Genomic DNA, 21,050 nt, shown 5'->3' with positions numbered 1-21,050 from the left:
AGATGGAGTTAAGTCTCTGCTAATGGAGATTTTTCACCTGGGAGGCAGCGGAGAGCTTTCATTATGTTCCATGGCTTTTCATAGCTTCTCGTGTGAGGTCATGTTTCTCATCAGGTCCTTCAGTGTCCGCTCTGTTTCCAAGCTTGACTGAATCCTGTCTCAATATATCACTCTGATAAAAGTGTATGATGGATTAAAAGCTAGGGGAAAATCCATTGAGAAATTCATTCCCTGTTGGTCCGTAATCTGTTCCCCATGGTGTTCAGAAAGATGTGTGTGTGGGCTTCTTTCCCATGAAATACCTCATATATATATGTGTATATATATGTGTGTATGTGTGTGCATATATATATAATGTGTATAATATATATATTTAATGTATTATACAATTATAAAATCATACAATTTTTAAAATAGAATGACCATCCATGCACCCCCTTGTCACATTCGGAAATAGAGTCTTAGAGGCCCCTTAGAATACCCAGGCTGCCCTCTCCGATCAGATCATCCCCATTCCTACACCTCTGCCTCTCCCCTCACACAGTGCCATTTCTGAATCTTGAATTATGCATTTTCTTGCTTTTCTTAAAGTTATTGCTTTTTGGTGTATTTTGACTCAATTTTCGTCTTACACTGAGGTACAGTCGATTTACAACCTTGTGTTAGTGTCAGGGGTACAGCAGAGTGATTTGGTTTCATATGCACACATATATATATATATTTATGTAAAACCATCTTTTGCAGACTCTTTTCCCATATAGGTTATTGCAGAGTATCGAGTAGAGATCCCTGTGCTGTACAGTAGGTCCTTGTTGACTATTTATTTTATATATATTATTGTGTATATGTTAATCCCAAACTCCTAATTTATCACTCCCCTCAGCCTTTCCACTTTGATAACCACAAGTTTGTTTTCTACCTTTGTGACTCTATTTCTGTTTGTAAATAAGTTCATTTATATCATCTTTTTAGATATCACCTATAAGTGATGTATATTTGTCTTTCTCTGTCCGATTCACTACTCTTAGTCTGATAATCTCTAAGTCCATCCATGTTGCTGAAGGTGGCATTATTTCATTCTTTTTTGTGACCGAGTCATATTCCATCGTATATTTGTATGGCATCTTCTTTACCCGTTCCTCTGCTGACGGACATTTAGGTTTCTTCTGTGTCTTGGCTAATATAGTCTGCAGTGAACATGGATGTACATATATCTTTTCAAATTATGGTCTCCATAGTGGTTGTACCAATTTACATTCCCACCAACAGTGTAGGAGGGTTACCCTTTCTCTGAACCCAACATTTGTTATTTGTAGACCTTTAAAATTTTATTCATGTATTCATGGCAGTGCTGGGTCTTCATTGCTGTGTGTGAGCTTTCTCACGCTGTGGCAAGCGGGGGCTACTCTCTAGTTGCAGCGCGTGGGCTCCTCATTGAGGTGGCTTCTCTTATTTCAGAAAGTGGACTCTTGAGCGCACAGGCTTCAGTAGCCGTAGCTCGAGGGCTCCAGAGCAAGGGCTTAGTTGCCCCAAGGCATGTGGAATCTTCCCAGGCCAGGGATCAAGCCCATGTCTCCTGCACTGGCAGGCGGGCTCTTTACCACTGGACCATCAGGAAAGTCCTGTTTGTAGACTTTTGATGATAGCCATTCTGGCTCGTGTGAGGTGCTACCTCAGTTTAGTTTGATGTGCATTTCTTTAATAATTGGCAGTGATGACTATTTTAAGATATATGTGTTGTTTCTGTCTTTGAACTTTGTATAAATAGAATCATATTTCACATATTCTCTCTTGCTTGCCTTGCTCAGCATTTTTGGAATGTCATCCATCTTGCTGCATAGAGTAGTTGCATTTCTCTTTTACTGCCATCTGGTATTCGATTGCATGGAATAGAGTTTCTAATACACAGTTCAGTTCATGTCCATATCATTAATGTCCTTGGGCTGTTTTGTGCAGCTATGAACAAAACTGCTAGGAGCATCCATGTACGTTTCCTGACATACACACATGAGCAGTTCTCTAAGATATGTGCCTGGAGTGGGATTCCCGAATTGTAGGATTACTCACATGATCAACTTTAGTAAGAAACCCAGGCTGGCTTTCAAATTGATGATAGACACCTGCACTGGCACTGCCAGAGGGGAGCACCCTGTTGACTGCTTGACATCCTCGCCTCTACAACATACGTGCTGCCATCCCCGCATCTCCGTGGAGGACGGGTTCTGGGACCTGCCGAGGGGACCAAATCTGCACATGCTCAGTTGCCATGGTCGGCCCTTGATATCCATGGGTTCCACATGCTTGGATTCAACCCACCACGGATCATAAAACACAGAGGGCTGACTGTATTATCCAACTGTAAGACTTTTGTCAGACTTGTGGTTATATAGGGGATGACTTTGTGAGTTAAATTTGAATTTAAAGACTTAACGAAGTTTAGCATGTTTTCATTCTGTTTATGAGCCTCTGTGTTTCCACTTCCGTTAATCCCCGCTTGTGTGTTTTGCCCTTATTTCTTCTGGGCTGTCTTTTATCAGTTGTAGGAATTCTATAAATATTCTGGATGCTATGTGTATTGCAGTATTTCTTCCCAGTTCTTGGCTTGTCTTATTTTTATGGTGTCTTTTGATGAACAGAAACTTAATTTAATGTAGTAAATTTTAATAATCTTTTCCTTTATGGCAACTGCTTTTAGTGTCTCAATATCTTTAATGGAATAGTCTATCATGTCCCCCACTGATCTGCTGTGCCCTTTCCATCATAAATCAAGTTTTTGTGAATATGCAAGGGCCTATTTATAGGATCTTTTTTTTTTCTTTTGTCCATTGGTCTATTTGCTTTTTTCCGTGCCATTAATAGTTATTTACCAGCATTGTTTATTTTAATTCTACAAGTCTCAATATCCAGTAAGGGCAGTCCTCCTACTCTGTCCTTTTTCTTTAGGAGTACCTTGACTATAATATATTTGGACTTCTGTTCTTCCATATAAATTTCAGATTCCACTTGTCAGATTCCACAGAGGTTATATGTTGGGCATTCAACTGAAATTGCATTGGATCCACATACTTATTAATCTTTTCTCACTCTTGATTCTTGCATCTCTGAATTGAACATCTGAAATCATTTCCCTTTTATCTGAAATATAAATTAATATTAATACTTTAGAGTCTCTTTTTTTTTTAAGTAAAGGACCAACTGTTAGTTCTTATTTACCTAAAAATAGATTTATTTCAACCTCATTTCTTAGTTTGCCAACTCAATAGCACACTTAAAACAATGTGTTTTTTATGTCCGATCTGGCCTTTTCACTTGTTTTTCATCAGGACAATAATTCAGGTTCTTTTGTCTGCCACTCTGCCTGGAGCACCATTCCTGAGGTTTTTTTTTTTCAGTTGTTGCTGTGCTTTGTTTTTTTCCTACAACAACCTTTTAGAATGTTTTTTAATTGAAGAGAAGAAAAGGGAAAAATATATCTAGTCATCTCTCTGTCCAGTTAATTGATGTTAACAATTAAAATATTAAATAATGAAAAAGTAATACATGTCTAAAATTAAAATTTTTAAATTTAACTGCATAGAAAGTGAACATTGAAATCTTCCTCCCTGTAGCCTACCTTCTACCCTTCTCAACTGTTAACAGTTTCTCTTGATTTCTTCCAGAAAAATATTTTGTATCTATTGATATACTCATTTTAAAATGTTTCATATATTATATATATGTCTCTTGCTTTTTTATTTTATAATATATCTTGGTGATCTCTCTACATCAGCATTTACAATTTACGCATAGTTGTCTGTCATATGGATATATTGTAATTTATTTTAGCAGTCACCTTAAGTCACTTTCAGAACCTCTAAAATCCAATTTCATTAAAATGAAGTGCCTCGAAAGCTCCCTCCCTTTTTACCCCGTCCTCAGATCTGTTCCCACATTCTGTTCATGCACACATGGATTAAGTCTACAGAAAGCTAATTTAGGATATAAATTAAATGCTTAAAGTAATTCTCATTAGTCCCAGAGACCTTCATGTATAAAAATTAACCCATCTGCATCAGAAGGCCACTAAACACATTAACAGCATTAATCCTCAGGGAAGTATTGATAAATTACAGTCATCCCTTGGTGTCCACTAGGGATTAGTTCCAGGACCCCCACTTATACCAAAATCACTGGATGCTGAAATCCCTCATGCAAAATGGTGTAGTATTATTTGTATGTAACTTACACTCTCCTGAATGCTTTAAGTCATCTCTAGATAATTTTATAATGCCTAATACAGTGTAAATGCTATGTAAATTGCCTGGCTACACTAAATTCAAGTTTTGCTTTTTGGAAGTTTCTGGAATTTTTTTTTTTTTTTTTGGACTGATGGTTTGTTGATCCACATGTTTGGAACCCACAGATAAAGAGGGCTGACTGTAGTACAATGTTTGTAACTTAGATTATACCATTTGCCATTCTGCCTTGCATTTCTTCTTTGTGGAAACTTCTTTACCTCACTAGATATAAGCTACCCTGGGGGATGGAACCTGTGTCCTGTTAACTATCACAGTCTCATGGACATTATCTCAGCAAATATTTGTTTCAATCAGTTGAGTTTAACCCCATTGATATAAACAGAGTAAAATGTATGTTCTTCAAAGGAAATGTTCTCCTTGGGATAGGGAAAGTTGGATAGAGAAAGGCTAAGTTCAAACATCAAGTACAACCTGAGAAATAATTCCTTCTCATGTAGGTTTAGGGCTTCCCAGGTGGCTCAGTGGGGGAAAAAAAAAAAAAAAAATCTGCCTGGCAGTGCAGGAGTTTCAAGAGATATTTGTTTGATCCCTGGTTTGGGAAGATCCCCTAGAGTAGGAAATGGCAACCCCCTCCAGTATTCTTGCCTGGGAAATCCCATAGACATAGGAGCCTGGTGGGCTACAGTCCATGGGGTCACAAAGAGTCAGACATGACTGAGCATTCATGCACGCATGCAGGTCTAGAAACAAAGACCACAAATGATTTCTGGCTTCTTAACAGTAGGGCGCATTTCTCAGCCTTGGAACCATTAATTGTAGAAGGAATGAATGAGTCAATAAATTACCCAGTGGCTAACTAATTTAAGATGTAGGACCTGGCTACATCTTAAAGTACCTGGCTACTTTTCCGACTTGTTTGCGTTGTTTTCCAACTATAGTCAAGCAGAAAAAGATTTGTAGCATTCCGACATAATTTTAAAACACTGTTTTGGATGTGACTTGTCTCTATTAAATACATTTCTAAAATTTGGAAAGCCTGAGGTCCACCTGGAATTTGCCTAACCATCGGCTTTAAGGGCCAACTATATGGTATAAATAGAAATATACCTATGCTATATATATTTTAAAAATTCTTCCCAAGATGGTTCAGTTCTATTCCATGCCTTCATACTCCCCCCAAAAGAGGGAGAGTTAAATCCTCAGAAGGCTGACCTTTCTGAAGAAGATGCAGAAAGTCATCTTATCTCTGTTTCTCAGCACACTTGTCAGCACTGCTCCTGTTCAATCACATCAGGGCAACAGTAGCATCTGAAAACTATTTCTGAGCATTACCTCTTTAGCGGAGGTGTTTTGGTAAACCAGTTGGCCTCAGATGAAATGAAAATCATCCACTTTCTGTGATGAGTAATTCAGAACTCTCCAATTAGCATTTATTTTAAAGCCCCCAAACAACTTTATCAAGCTGGTCTAGGGCGAAATTTTGAGACCCGTCAATCACGTGTGTGTTTCTCTATATTTATTAGCTCCTTTTTCTGAAATGTGTATAAATTGGAATTTCTTGTCTATTTCTGTATGCCTGCTGTTTTATCAGGATTTATCAGCATTGTCATATCAGGAGGGACTTGGGACTTCAGTTGTCCCACTTTTCATTTCTCAGTCAGTCGCTTGGCCACTGTCTCAGGTAGTAGGTCTGGACTGGGAGTCCTGAAACCTCTGCTTTTTGCTCACTTGGTGCTGTGATTAGTGGTACAGATGAGAGTTCTAACCCCTATGATTCTCCCTGGCCTCATAGATTAGGGATTCAGTCACCTCTGAGTACGCTTTTCACTCTGATTCTGGTTAAATGTCTTCAAATACAAAAGCAAAGGTTTATGTGGATCTAATAATCTTCCTGTTTCCTAAAAGAGCCTGGGCTCTTTCTTTCATCACTTGCACATTTAGGTCTGCAGTTTGAATTTCCAGAAGGGCTCTTTACCATTTATAAGAAGAAACTGGCCTCTGGATTAGAAGTGCCAGCCCATGGTACAACTGGTGCCTTTATTGTGTGTCTGAAACATCAGGTTGATGATTAAGCTGGAAGTTTTGTCAACAGGAAATTTGCAAAAGAAGAAATGCAAGTGATCAGTAAACATACTCTAAAATGTTTATCTTGTTGGCAGCAAAAGGAACACAAAACAAGCGTTTTCCGTACAGCATCCCAGTGAGAGCGGTTCTCTCATGCCGTACAGTTGGGAACAATCTTCATGAAAAGCATTTTAGCAGTATAGAGGGAGTGCTTTAAAAACAGTCATAAAATAGTGCCTTAAAAAATAGTTTTGGGCACACTAATTGCACTTCTAGAAATCTATCCTAAAACACAAACTAACACACTAGAATGTCCATATAAGTATGACTTCAAGTATTACCTCAAACCTAAATGCCCCAAAATGCTGAGAAGGGCAAAGTATACTCCATCTCTATGGAGGACTCCATACAACTCTTTATATATATTACAAAGGATGTTGAACACCAAGGAGAAATGCATCTGAAGTAATCAGAAGTGAAAAAACCAAGGCAGAAATTTGTAGATACAATTTGATTCTCTGTCTTTACATGTACACATGCCAATACACACACAAAGCAAGAGAAAAGACTAGAAAAAAAATTATGTCAGCATGTTAACACTAGTTCTCTCTGGATGGTGAGCTTATTGATGATTTTATCATTTCTTAATGGTTTTTTTCCCCAGATGTTTTTTTCCCAATGACTATGTGACTCTATAACAGAAAATAAAGCGAAGTCATTTACAGTTTATATTCTGAAGCAGGGAAGTGTGCTGGGCGTGCAACGTGATTTGTGAGCATGGGGGAGTAGGGGGGTGGAGGGGAGTCAGCCTCAGCCTCAGCTGCTCATACAACCCAGAGAGACTAAATTCCCAGAATTTACGTTCTGTCTGCAGTTTGCAGTCATCAAAGGGTGGGGTGGCGTCAGAAGCTGCTGCTCCCCGTGCTGACAGCCAGCTACTGACCATTGTGAGCTCAGCAGGCCTCCGTCCGTGGTCCAGAGAGCTTTCTAATCACACTAGAAATGGAGCTATTAGGAAAAGGTAAGGAAAAAAAGAAAGACTTTACCTGAGTCTCATGGTATTAATAAGACTTCCTTCCAGGCCCCTGGCTATCTGCTAGGAAATGGAAACAGTGATATTTTCAGACAAGCCACATCTCGATGCTTAGAAACAGGCCAATTATGTGAACACGATGGCCCTGGACTCAGGGCAGGGACGAAGAGCAAGGTGAAGTTAGTCTGAGAAGTCCCAATAAGAGACTGTTTTCAGAGCTCTGCAGCTTTCTGCTTTCTTCTTTCCAGATCTACATAGTAGCCGACTGACCAGGTAGGAGAGAGGGGAGCAGGTTATCCAGGGTTTCGTAAGTAAGAAAATGTCACCTGCAGTCACTGGTTATGGCTCTGATGAATCCTGAGATTCTTTTAGCCATGTCTTGACTAAGACATTCCTGTATGCAGTGATTTTTGTAAGGATGCTTTACATAGCCTGCCTGTGTTCTGAAATTTCTTGTTAATCCTAATGATTAGTCACCTTTCTCCCTCCCTCCCTTCCTCACACCCACCTTCCCTTCCTTCCTTCTCTCCTTCCTTGGACAAAGGTGCCTTTCCGTGACCAGCAGGTATTGTAATTTCTGAGTTAGCGCAGTCCAGACTGTCAAGGAAACACTTGACAACTCCATTGCTTTTCATCATTCTACTTGCATAGAGCCATGCTTTGGTGCATATGAAAGTAATCCAACCCTCAAGGTGGTATTGAAGGAGTAAGAGGAAGTCTGACTCAAGGAAAAGAGCACTAATTTGTATTCATGAACGTGAAACCCATCTAGGCCTTCCCCAAGGCCGAGGCCCTGCACAACGCCTCCATCTTTGATGGCTTCAGAATCCGAAGGGGTTTCTTGGTGGCTTGGAGTGGCAGACTTTTCACTTTCTTATCATAAAGCTCCCTGCTATACAGAGCTGTTATGACACGTGAATATCTCGATTGCTTATACAGTTTTGTTCCCAGGTACCTTTTGGTGAATGAATGTACAAATGGGAAATACACAAATTATACTGTTGTGGATCTGAATCATGAGCTTGGCAGTGTGGTGTGACGTCTACTCCAGCAGGACCCTTGACGTCCCCTTGGCCCCCATGCCCATGCCACCTGCTTCTCTGTATCACACTCCACGCCTCCTTCTTGCTGGTGATTTATGAGCATGTCTTGGGCCACCCATTTTCCTGTAAGCTTTTTGATTGAGTGCAAGAGGGGTCTGTGCCGAGTTGTCGCTCAAATACAAACATGACTCCTCATTCAGAGCTGAACTACACCTAAGGGTGGATAGGATGAGAAGCGGCTTCCCAGAGCCCTGAGGCCCTGGAAGAGTGGAGGGGGAATCATTGGGGACTGAGAAGGATTCCACGAATTGGGGGGCCCCACCCCACTGTGTAATTTGTCCCTCTTCCACTCTCGTTCCCTGCTGATCTTCCCAGGGGCTTCAAGTGGACAGAGTCTGAAATCTTTGAGCATGCCTCTCTCCACAAAAAGGTCCTGGCCCTACTTGGAAGCAGTAGCATCCCATGCCCGCCCTTCATCCCCTTTCTTCCCTCATCTCTTGTCCCCTCCACACCGTCCCCTACTCTGCTGCTGCAGATTTGTTTATTCGTTCATGAAAACAAACTCGACATAGCTCAAACCAGTTGCCTTAACTGGTTGTTAAGGCAGTTCATCTGTGATGAACTGGGTGCCGGAGGGGTCTTCAAGGATCCTCCTACTCCCCACTCTCGGGGAAGGCAGGCAGCAAAGCAACTCACATGAGTGCACAGTGACATGTAATACCTGCCCGATGCAGTTATAGGAACCACACTGGACACACTGAAGAAACAGCAACTGATTTTGCCCAGGAGGGCCTGAGACGCTTCCTAGTAGATTTGGCGTTTGAGTGGAGTCTGGAAGGAGGGGTAGAGTTCTGACAAATGGGCACTTCAGGGAACAGTGAGTGAGGACACGGAAGCACCTGTGGGCAACGCGTGTAAGAAAGAGGAAAGGAAGCGGAAGGAGGGGCGAAGTCCTCCATGGCCGAGCGAGCAATTTGGACTTGGTGTGGCAGGAGTTGGTCTTCAGCTCTGACTGGACTTTCTGTTCCCCCCACATCCCTGAGGGTGGGCAGGCCTCCATCTGGCTCAGTGACAGCAGGCAGGCCGGCTCTGTGAGGGCAGGGCCTTGCCCTAAATGCCTGGCTCAGCGCTGGACATGTTGTAAGCACTCAGTAAATAGCTGCGGAATAAACAATTGGTAGGTGTCACTCTGCTTTCTGAGCACGTGGTCCCAAGAATCCTGAGGCTCAGCCCGAGTCCACCAGCACGTGCAGCTGTGGGTCCGTGATGGGGGCAGAGGCACCGGGGCAGTCTTGCCATCCCTGCCCTAGATGGCCCTTCTGGCCACCACTGCAGTGCTTCAACCCTGGGGGAAGGTAGCCCGCGTGAGGCTCAACCATCAAGTTGCATGGTTGCTAACATTCAGAAATTAAGACTTACTTAACTGGCAGGCCTTGTTTTGGTTGCTCTGCTGTCTGAGAGGGAATGCCTGCCTTTCTGGGAAAGGCCTCCAGTGTGGGTGCTCCCGTGAGATTCCCTCATTCTGAAAGGGGTAGAAGTGGTTTCGAAACAGGCAAAATTGATCCATGGTGTTAGCAGCCAGGTGGCTGGTGCCTGTGGTGGGGAGACGGTGCCTGGGAGGGGAAGGAGGGGGCCTCCAGGAGGTGGGTCACATTCTGATCGTTGACCTGGACACTGGTTACACCGGTGTGTTCATCTTGTGAAAATTCTTCAAGTTTTACCAGTAGGAATTACAAGCTTTTCAATATGTGCACTTTACTTCATTTAGAAGTTCACTTTAAAAAAAGAGAGAGTTATAAAAGATGGGGCCAGAGAAGTGTGTAGCCTTAGGCAGAAAGGCTGGAGTTAGGGTCAGAGTCCCACAGGTTGAGGGTTGAGATGGGGGGTTCAAGGGTGGGAGAGAGACTCAAGAGGGAGGGGATATATGTAAACTTATGGCTGATTCACATTGTATGGCAGAAACCAACACATTATTGTAAAACAGTTATCCTCCAATTAAAAATAAAGGGGCTTGCTTCCCTGGTGGCTCAGTGGTTAAGAATCCACCTGCCAGTGCAGGAGACATGGGTTTGATCCCTGATCTGAGAAGATCCCATATGCTGCAGAGCAACTAAGCCCTTGCACCACAGTTACTGAGCCCACGTGCTGCAGCTGCTGAAGCCCGTGCACCCCAGGCCCTGTGCTCAGCAACGAGAGAAGCACCGCGATGAGGAGCCCGAGCAGCGCAGCTAGAGCTGTTATTGTTGCTCAGCTGCCAAGTCGTGTCCAACTCTTTGCGACCCCACGGATTGCAGCATGCCAGTCCTCCCCGTCCCTCACCAGCTTCCGGAGTCTGCCCAAGTTCATGTCTGTTGAATCAGTGATACCATCCAAACATCTCATCCTCCAACGCCCTCTTCTCCTTCTGCCCTCAGTCTTTCCCAGCATCTCTCCCAGGGTCTCTTCCAGTGAGTCAGCTCTTCATAGTGATCAGGTTGCCAAGTGATTGGAGTTTCTGCTTCATCATCAGTCGTTCCAATGAGTATTCAGGGTTTATTTCCTTTAGGATTGACTGGTCTGATCTCCTTGCAGTCCAAGGGACTCTCAAGAGTCTTCTGTAGCACTACAGTTCGAAAGCCTCAATTCTTCGGTGCTCAGCCTTCTTTATGGTCCAATTCTCACATCCATACATGACTACTGGAAAGACTATAGCTTTAACTGCTGACCTTTGTCAGCAGAATTATGTCTTTGCTTTTTAATACATTGTCTATGTTTGTCATAGCTTTCCTTCCAAGGAGCAGTCGTCTTCTAATTTCATGGCTGCAGTCACTATCCGCAGTGATTTTAGAGCCCAAGAAGAGGAAATCTGTCACTGCTTCCACCCTTTCCCCTTTTATTTGCCATGAAGTGATGGGACAGGATGCCATGATCTTAGTTTTTTTAATATTGAGTTTTAAGCCAGTTTTTTCATTCTCTTTTCACCCTCATCAAGAGGCTCTTTAGTTCCTCTTTGCTTTCTGCCATTAGAGTGGTATCGTCTGCATATCTGAGGTTGTTTACATTTCTCCTGGCAATCTTGATTCCAGCTTGTAACTCATCCAGCTCAGCATTTCGCATGATGTGCTCTGCATATAAGTTAAATAAACAGGGTGACAATAAACAGCCTTGCCGTACTCCTTTCTCAATCTTGAACCAGTCTGTTGTTCCATACAGGGTTCTAACTTGCTTCTTGACCAGCATACAGGTTTCTCAGGAGACAGGTAAGATGGTCTTGATATTACCATCATTAAGAGTTTCTCACAGTTTGTTATGGTTCACACAGTCATAGGCTTTAGCATAATCAATGAAACAGAAGTACTTGTTTTTCTGGAATTCCCTTGCTTTCCCTTTGATCCAGCAAATGTTGGCAACTTGATCTCTGGTTCCTCTGCCTTTTCTAAACCCAGTTTGTGCATCTGGAAGTTCTCCATTCATGAAATGCTGAAGCCTAGTTTGAAGGATTTTGAGGATAACCTTATTAGTATGTGAAATGAGTATGGTATTTGAACTTTCTTTAGTACTGCCCCTAGTTTGAAAAAAAAAAAAAAAAAAAATTCCAGAAGGTTGCAATCCATCCCCAGAAGAGGGCAGCATTGCACCACTTAATAACCTGCAAGAATGAAGCCAAGCCCCATATTTCTGCCCCTGCCCCTTCTGGAAGCTTAAAGCTACTGATTTTGATTATCCTACTGATAATCTTTACCTTTGGGATCCAAATTATTCTCTCCCTTCTTCCATCCCAAGGACATATTTTTTATTTCTATTAAGAGTGACCAAAGCCATGTTCTAAGAGTGAGAAAGGAGAGGAAAAACCTCAAAAACTAGTGCACAGGGACACTAGAGCCTAAGTCGGTAACAGCACGTTCATCCTCCTGCCACTGAGCCCAGCAGGAAGAACGTTGCAGAGTGTCTCTTTGTGTGAGGCAGCAGCATGTAAAATTATTTGAGGAAGATTCCTAAAAGATGAGCTAGTGCTCAAAAATATGCACCCCAGGTGTGTGCAAAAGTGGCCCCGTCGAGCCCACTGCTGCCCAGGGAAGGCCCCACCGGGCGTGGGGGAGGCCGCCCTCGCACGTAGGACACTCATTCAGTTTGCTGTGTAGCCTCTGTCTTCGTCTGCCCAGTAAAAAGTAACCATATGATTTTCTCCTTCTGTTTTGAAACTGTGTTATATCTTCTGTTGTAATGAGGTTAAAGTCCAGGTGCCACCCCAGATTGGATGGAAGGCACAGATGGCTTCAAGAGCTGGCAGCCCCAAACATCCATGTCTTCCTCCCTCAGTCCCGCTGTCCGTCTGTCTGTTCATTTGTATTTTTTCATCCATCGTCCGTGTTTTGAACATGTTTAAAGGGCCTGTCGTCCATTGAAACGGTGCTAAGCGCTGAGACAGATGAAAGGACAGTCCTTGTCACTACGGGGTAGGGCGGCGGTAGACGGGTATTTATGTTGTCCTCAGTACACAGCCTGGGCGTGCTCCTCATGGCCGAGCATGCTGGACATGGCGGGACCCGAAGGGGAGTCCAGAGCTGCCTGCAGGGGATAGGGATGCCCACCAGAGAAGGGGGTGCCGGCGCTCAGTGCTGAAGGCCGGGTCCGGGTTACCCCAGGAACTCAGGCTGAGATGGGCATTCCTGCCGAGTCCTAGGGAGCATAGCCGGTTCTGGAGACAGCCAGGTGTCCCTGGGACCTCTCTGAGGACCAGGGGCATTTGTGGAGGGAGAGGCCCAGAGGGCAGACGGGGCTGGCGGCAGAGAGAGCTGCACACTCGGTCTGTGGGCAGGGCCCCTTGAGCTTCCTGAGGAAAATGCAGATCAGGGGTCTTGGGCATCCAAACCCCAACCTGCCCTGGATACAGCTCGTGTGGCCCAAGGACACCAGGTTCCTGATGGTTCTGTGCCTGTGTTCCTGAGAAATGGGGACCACAGACACCATTGCTCCCCCTTAAAGGTGCTTCTGGGTTAAAAGGCAGCCTGAGATCCAAGTACACTGTAACAGATCATTTTTCATATCACTCACATTGTCTGGGAATCTTCCTGGGACGTGGTACAGAAGGATGCCATTCTGCCAGTGGTGACATTGCTGGTGTAGTGTCTGCGAGGTAGAAGGAAGGCAGTTTTGTGACTCAAAGAGCTTATTATTAAGGTAGCTTTTGGAGCCAGAACAACGGGGTGACTATTTTTCTGCATGTACGTCTTCCAAATTAACACGGTCCCATGGTGGACAGGCCTTATGACACTGAATAACTTGACTAATTTCCGTTTAATGTTAATTATATTGGGTGTTTTACACTTTGGCAGATACCCCCACACATACACACACCCCACCAAACTTACATACGCACACACACATACATACACATGCTCATAACAGGATTTTAAAACACAGAGACTAGGGGTCCTATTTTTCTAGCTGACCTTCATCTCATTTTCAGTCATCCCCTTTGTTCCACTCCATCCCTCTGAGTCCACTGGAGAATTTCCTTTAAACCGCATCTGTCCACACAGCTGCTGTGACGGGCTGCACGGTGTACAAATCAGGGCCCTGTCCAGAGGCTTTCTTCCTCTGTACCAGGGTTCATCTGTATTAGCCTTGCGTGTGAAATGAGATTCTGTTAATTAACAAAGCCAACACCCTGTGCCTCCATCACTAGAGCTGCGTTTGTGCTCTGCTTGGCCTCTTTGAGGTTATTGGGTCTTTGAGTTGTTTGTTGTTTAATCCCTAAAGTCGTGTCCACCTCCTTGCGACCCCATGGACTGCAGCACGCCAGGCTTCCTTGTCCTTCACTGTCTCCTGGAGTTTGCTCAAATCCATGTCCATTGAGTTGGTGATGCCATGTATTGGGTCTTTGAGCCTCTAAAAAGCCACTCCATGTACGTGAGCTTGAAGCCCCCGAGGGTTGTCATGTTGATAGATGAGTTGTGCTGGGGGTGATGTTGGCAGAGAATGTCAGTCTGTCTCCTCGCTCAAATGTTCCTCCCTGCGCTTTATAAGAGCGAGTTATGGACACGTGCTCTCAGCAGAGGTCTCCACAAATTGAATGTGGAGTAGCTCTTTCTTACGTGCTCCAAAACTGCACAGCAGTTTCAAATCTGAAATAATTTCAGCTCGAGGGTCAAACCTCTGCTTGTCCTCTTAAGAGAAAACGTCTTCAGTTCACTGTTCAGCCAGCAAGGGTGTGACTAACACTGCTTTAAAAAAAAAGTAGGCACTATAAATAAATTATAATCCACCCATATAAAGTACTGAATAGATGCTGAAAATGAAGTGAATCTGGGGAATTCCCTGCTGGTCCAGTGGTTGGATCCAGTGCTTGCACTGCCAGGGCCTGGGTTCAATCCCTGGTTGAGGAGCTAAGATCCCGCACGCCGTGCTGTGCAACCAAAAGGGAAAAGGAAGTAGATCTGTGTGGACCAATAGCAACTGCCTCATCAGAGGGCAGTAGGCCTGGGAAGACAGGGGGAGGGGTGTTTGAATTTGAACAAAAGCGGTATAGTCATGTATAATTTGCATGATTTAAAACTATTAAAAAGAATTTAAGCAGGCACTGTATAAAAGTTAAGGAATGGATTATCTTCATGAATAAAACCCCTACGTAGACCTCTTCGTATCATCCTGAACTTTTCGTTACTCCGGGCTCAGCATAACTGACGTTTGTGCACGTGTGTGTGCTCAGTCGCTTCAGTCGTGTCTGACTCTTTGCAACCCTGTGGGCTCTAGCCTGCCAGGCTCCTCTGGGATTCTCCAGGCAAGAATACTGGAGTGGGTTGTCAGGCCCTCTTCCAGGGGACCTCCCCGACCCAGGGGTCAAACCTGGATCTCCTGCATTTCAGGCGGATTCTTTACCGGTGAACCACCAGGGAAGCCCAACTGACCTTTGTACATTCCTTTAAAATTTACAAGCAGTTTCATGCAGTTGTTTCATTTAATCCTCCCAACCACCCTTTGAGGCAGGTTTTTATAATCCCTATTTTACAGATGAGCAGACTGAGGCTCAGAGTAAAGAAGTGGCTTGCCTTGGCTCATTGAGAAGCAGCACAGAGATGCCAATCCGGGACTTACAGCTGTGAGGCCTGGTGCTCCTGGCACTTCACCACGTTGGAGCGTTGTTGCTCTCCACTGATCTGACCTAGGTATCTTAGCGCTTGTGTGTAAGGGGCCATGTGTGCAAGTTGTGTCGACAAGCGGTCAGCCTGTTTCCACAAAGAGCAGTTATCTGTACTCATCAGCTGGTAAGGTTTGTACTGCTCTCTCTGGGTGCTTCCAGTCCCCGCCCCGCCAGTTTTCTTCTCCTGCTTTCTTTCCTCAGAGAGCCTTTTCATAAACTGCTGGCCCAAGGCCTTATCAAGGGGCAGACATTCCGCCTACCGTCTGGACAGTATCTACGGCGAGAGGAAGTAGATCTCACAGGTAAGAATGGCCCATCTGGTTGCTCTTGGGGCCAAGGAATATTTAGCTAGGAGGAACAGAAATCCACACAAAGGCGGGTCTCACCCAGGCACATAGGGCCATCGCCCAAACCCAGCTGCAGGGAGGGGCAGCGTGTAGGAAGCCGCGGCCAATGCTGTCTCCTCTGTCGCTCTCCAGCCTCTAGTTCCGCTTCCTGCTCCGCCCCGTTCTCCTGCCCCTGCCAGGCTTGGATCCCGCTGTCCCTGGTTTCAGCATGCAGAGTGCCCTTGGGCAGATGCAGAGCCACCTCCTGCCTCACCTCCTCAGGACCCCCAGCTCCAGTGCCCAACAATGTCAGCCCTGGCTCCAGTGCCCTCTCTCAGTTCCAATGCAGAGAAGGAGACTTAACCTTGTCAGGTGTCCTTCCTGGTCCCAGCTGCTGGGGCTTGGCTGCAAGGGCACCTCATCCACACACGGCCAGGGAGGGCGGCCTCTGTCAGCACCATCTGGACGGAGAGTGTGGAATGGGGAGGAGAGAAGGAACAGGGCTGCACAGCAGGACCCACGTGTAACGTGAGCCCAGCGAGCTAACCCCACGTGGACCCTGCTCATGGGGTGAGTTCACCTTCTGGTGACTTCACACAGACGGGGACCTCCCTCCGGGTGAAGTGACCTCAAACATGCTCTGCTGCCCCGAGACCCTGGCAGGTCAGCTGCCAGAGGAGGCCCTGAATCCATAAAACAGCAGTATGCGAGTCCTCCTTATCCTTTTTTCCTGTCCTTTTTGTATATACGTGATTTACTTTTTAAAAAGAGGGCATTGCTTTGTCTTGTTTTGTGACTGAGAAAAAGCTAGCAAGTGTACTACCAGTTCATGAAAGGCAGATTTGTGGCGGGAGGTGGGCCTCATTTACTTGAAAACCAAAGCATGGTCACGATGTCTAAAGGGAGAGAACACGTCACACTAAGTGAAATAGTGGGATTCTTCAAGTGGACACGTCGAACGGCTCCCTCAGTGTTTCCGGATTGGATACTCTGTGAAAACCGGCTGGGCGTGCCCCCCTACCTACGCGTCCTTCTGGTGTGCAGGTTCCTACCCTGTTCACGCAAACACGGGAGAGAAGCTCGAGGTGAGCTGGGAGAAGATGAGCAAATCCAAGCACAACGGAGTGGAGCCCGAGGACGTGGTGGAGCAGTACGGCAGAGACACCGTCCGGCTCTACATCCTCTTCGCCGCCCCTCCCGAGAAGGATATCTTGTGGGATGTGAAGAGTAAGTCAGCCTCTCCTCCCAGCCAGCCGCCTCCGTGACCCGCCTCCGCGCCCAGGGAGTCCAGGGAAGGGCGTGGCTTTGCTGAGACAGTAGGGGAGGGCCCAGGGGTCCTACCTGTGGAGCAGGTAGCAGTTTGCCCGACATCCTGTGCCATTCCTGGGCCAGCGTAGTCAGACATAATGAGCCCCAGAGCACCGAGAGCGCACGCTGCGGCTGCAGACCCCCGGTCCCCACGGCAGCCCTGCTGACCCCGCCCCAGGGTGGGGCTGGGAGCCTGCCTTCAGCATAGACTGGGTGTTCTCCAGCAGCTTCTACGAGGATCCCACTTTGAGAACATTTCCTTGAGCCAGGCTGGTTTTTGTGGTACGCCTGGGCCCACTGCGGTCCACAGAGGCCAGTCTCCTCTTGGTGTAACCTGAAAGGTTTTTTCCTGGAACGGTGTCATTGCCCTTTACCAGGCCAGAGAACCCCACCTGGGGCCTGGCCCTGACGTCACCTGTGACCTCTGCAGTCACCCACAGCAGCCTCCAGAGCCCCACGGTCGGGGTGTTGGGATTCCTCCCTCCAGAGTTGTTTAGATCTAAAACTGGATTGGCAAGATCCTTTGGAGGAGGAAATGGCAACCCACGCCAGTATTCTTGCCTGGAGAATCCCATGGAGAGAGGAGCCTGGCAGGCTGCCGTCTACGGGGTCGCAAAGAGTCTCACGCGACTGAGCATGCGCACATGCTGAACTACGTGAAACACGAAACTGGCGAGGACCAGGCTTGTGTTAAGACACCTCAGGCTGCGTAGCAGTGTGGCTCTGAACGCAGCCTGGGGACCAGCGCGGCCTCTGTGTACCGCCTGTCCACGTGAGAGGTCAGCCTGCGCCGTGTAACTCAGCCCTGTCTCCATGCACACTGCTGGTTCCGAGGACGTTTTCGTCACAGTACAGCAGGCTTTCTTAATCAAGGAGGCGATGCCCTCCTGCACATCCTGGCCCAAACTTCTAAGCTCCTTTTGGGCCGGTGACAGTTGCTGGGAACCCTTTGAGTAAGCCCCTGCATCCTGTGCTCAGAATATCTGGGGTCCTAAGAAGAAATGACTGAGTCAGTCCTGGGCTGAGTTCCCAGGCACTGCAGCCAGGGAGGACCCTTCTGCCTGCCCTCGGGGAGATCCCATGAAGCATCTCCTCCTTCACAGGTGCTTTGTCGCTTAGGTGTGACCAGACCAGACATCCTCACCTTGTCTCTCTCTCTCTCTCACTAACGTCACACGCAGCCGACGCGCTCCCCGGGGTGCTGAGATGGCAGCAGCGTCTGTGGTCCTTGGTGACTCGATTTATCGAGGCCAGGACATCTGGGAAGGCGCCCAGCCCTCAGCTGTTGAGCGACAAGGAGAAAGCGGAGGTCAGGAGGCTGTGGGAGTATAAGAACTCGGTCATCTCTCAGGTGAGAACCCTTCCCGGGACACTGGTTGATTCTGTGACTGAGCCCTCGTGGTCTGTGTGGCCTGCCTGCCCTGGGCGGGGCACACTGGGTCTTCCTCCTGTCTTATTACGGTGGCCCCACTTGCCTTGAGAATTTCATCCTGCTGCTTTGGGTGTTTCCCCACGGTGGAGCAACGGTGCACAGGCTCCAAGGGCAAGGGACGCTCTTGAGAAATGGCTCTCCCTAGTGGTGATCTGAGGAGGCTGCCCGCTTTCCATGTTTCCATATTTAACACGTCCTACCCACTCCAGTGTTCTTGCCTGGAGAATCCCAGGGATGGAGGGGCCTGGTGGGCTTCCGTCTATGGGGTCGCACAGAGTCGGACATGACTGAAGCGACTTAGCAGCAACAGCAGCAGCAGGACTTCCCTTGGAGAAGGCAATGGCACCCCACTCCAGTACTTTTGCCTGGAAAATCCCATGGACGGAGGAGCCTGGGAGGCTGCAGTCCATGGGGTCGCTAAGAGTCAGACACAACTGAGTGACTTCACTTTCCCTTTTCACTTTCATGCATTGGAGAAGGAAATGGCAACCCACTCCAGTGTTCTTGCCTGGAGAATCCCAGGGACGGGGGAGCCTGGTGGGCTGCCGTCTATGGGGTCGCACAGAGTTGGACACAACTGAAGCAACTTAGCAGCAGGAGCAGCAGGGCTTCCCTGGTGGCTAAGACAGTAAGGAATCTGTCTGCAATGCAGAAGACCCAGGTTTGATCCCTGGGTCAGGAAGATCCCCTGGAGAATGGAATAGCTACCCACTCCAGTATTCTTGCCTGGAGAATCCCATGAACAGAGAAGCCTGGTGGCTACAGCCTGTGAAGTGGCAAAGGGTTGGACACGACTGAGCAACTAACACTTTCAGATGAGAATCAAGTTTAATGTTATACCGATGACACACAGTATATATTATAAAAGCAGAAATAGAATTTTAGAGTTGAAAGGGGTTGAAAAGACTCTGTTCTTTACTGTCCTCATCTGTAGCCTCTTCATTGTCGCTTCTGTGGGCAGAACTGAGGCACAGAATGGTTAAATGCCCTGTGCAAGTCACAGCCTATGAGGAACTGAGCAGAGTTCCCTGACTCAGCATAGTGGAGACTTTTCCACTCAGAAACTTTGTTACACAGTATTTGTGGAAGTTACTGTGGAATGAATTTTGCAAATAAATTAATGGCTTATCTTCTTAGAGAATAGCATATTATTGTCTAAATCATTTTTAAAGATTCTTCACTGATAACATCCCTGTAAATTTTTCATCTGGAAGTCTGCTGTAATACCATGACATTCACCTTTTTAAGAACTTTGTGGAAAAATGCCATATGTCTTTGAAAGAAAGCACTTAGGAAGTCTGAAGCCACTTTTGAATGCATACCAGATACCCCAAATTCTCCTTAGGCTGAATGTGTTCTTTTTTTTTTTAAGATGTGCTGATTCAAATTTAGAAAGTCAGCCAAGGTCACTCTCTGGACTCCAGTAACTGAGGACATTGAAGGAGCTGAGCTTCTCCTCTGGCTTGTGTAGACTGCAGTGGCCCCAGATCCAGCATGGTCTCATTTAGTGACACTTCTTCAGCTTTGTTTCCATCCTCTCTCCCATGCTGTAGAGAAACAGGGCTCATGAAACTGACTTTAGTCATCTGAGTGCTGCTTGAATGATTGTCTGCATATCGCATATTTTCTCTTTGAATTTGGCAAATTCTTCTCTTCTGTCAGATAATAGAATTGGGTTATTTCAACAGGCTGGAAACTCTTGACATCTTAAGGATGTGTTAGTTTTCTGTATCCTTACCCATGGCTCAAAATTGAAAAGCATGCCAATAGGAAAAAGCTGACAAGTAGTATTTGTGTTCTTGTGTTGACTCTATATTTGAAAATGTAAAACTGACCTTATCCCCATATACCAGTAATCTTCAATGTGAGTTAAGGTCATGCGACCATGGGAAGTGACGTCCTTTATCCTGTCTCCTGTTTGCTGTTTGGTCATCAGGTGGGTCCCGCCTCCGTTTCAGGTAATGATCAGTGTTTTCTTAGGCACCTGCTGTGGGAACCAACACTGTCTCAGCTATAGAGGAAGAGGAGCAGTCTTGAGTGGTGGAAACAACATTGACTTTGACTTTAAAATTCTTTGTGCTGATAAAACATTATAGTGACTACTTGAGATAGTGAAAACAGTTATAAGTATCTTTTATGGCATACATTTAGTTCCACGTTTTTTGGATAATTCAGTTTGTGTGTGCGTGTGTGGAAGCCTAACGGAACTTTGAACAAAGTGAATGATTCTACTTTCACCCATAGGTGACTGCCCATTTCACAGAGGACTTCTCGCTGAACTCTGCGATTTCTCAGCTGATGGGACTCAGCAGTGCCCTCTTGGTAAGTGGCCAGTCTGTGCCCATTTGCTCCTGGCCAAGGGGGGTTGTGGCTTCCAGTCACGTGGTGAGGTGGCCTGCCGCTCCCAGAGGGCAGAGACCACGCCTTTCTGGACGTTTTATTTCCAAAGTTTGGTGTGCAGCAGGTGAACGGGTGTGAATAGG

General features: G+C 46.1%; 1 protein-coding gene across 3 annotated transcripts in view; it reads left to right on the top strand.

Moving 5' to 3' along the window:
* The window catches only part of LARS2 (leucyl-tRNA synthetase 2, mitochondrial), a 146,911-nt gene that overhangs the window by 108,132 nt on the left and 17,729 nt on the right, over window positions 1-21,050 (top strand). For all 3 annotated transcript variants that reach the window (XM_025272822.3, XM_006077499.4, XM_044934148.2), the window contains 4 exons: window positions 15,703-15,803; window positions 16,872-17,054; window positions 18,317-18,486; window positions 20,812-20,889. In XM_025272822.3, the coding sequence (XP_025128607.3) occupies window positions 15,703-15,803; window positions 16,872-17,054; window positions 18,317-18,486; window positions 20,812-20,889 (532 nt within the window). The remainder of the gene's footprint in view (window positions 1-15,702; window positions 15,804-16,871; window positions 17,055-18,316; window positions 18,487-20,811; window positions 20,890-21,050) is intronic.

This window comes from Bubalus bubalis, chromosome 21 (genome assembly GCF_019923935.1).
Source record: "Bubalus bubalis isolate 160015118507 breed Murrah chromosome 21, NDDB_SH_1, whole genome shotgun sequence".
NCBI lineage: Eukaryota > Metazoa > Chordata > Mammalia > Artiodactyla > Bovidae > Bubalus > Bubalus bubalis.
This window is presented reverse-complemented; position numbering and strand designations above follow the sequence as displayed.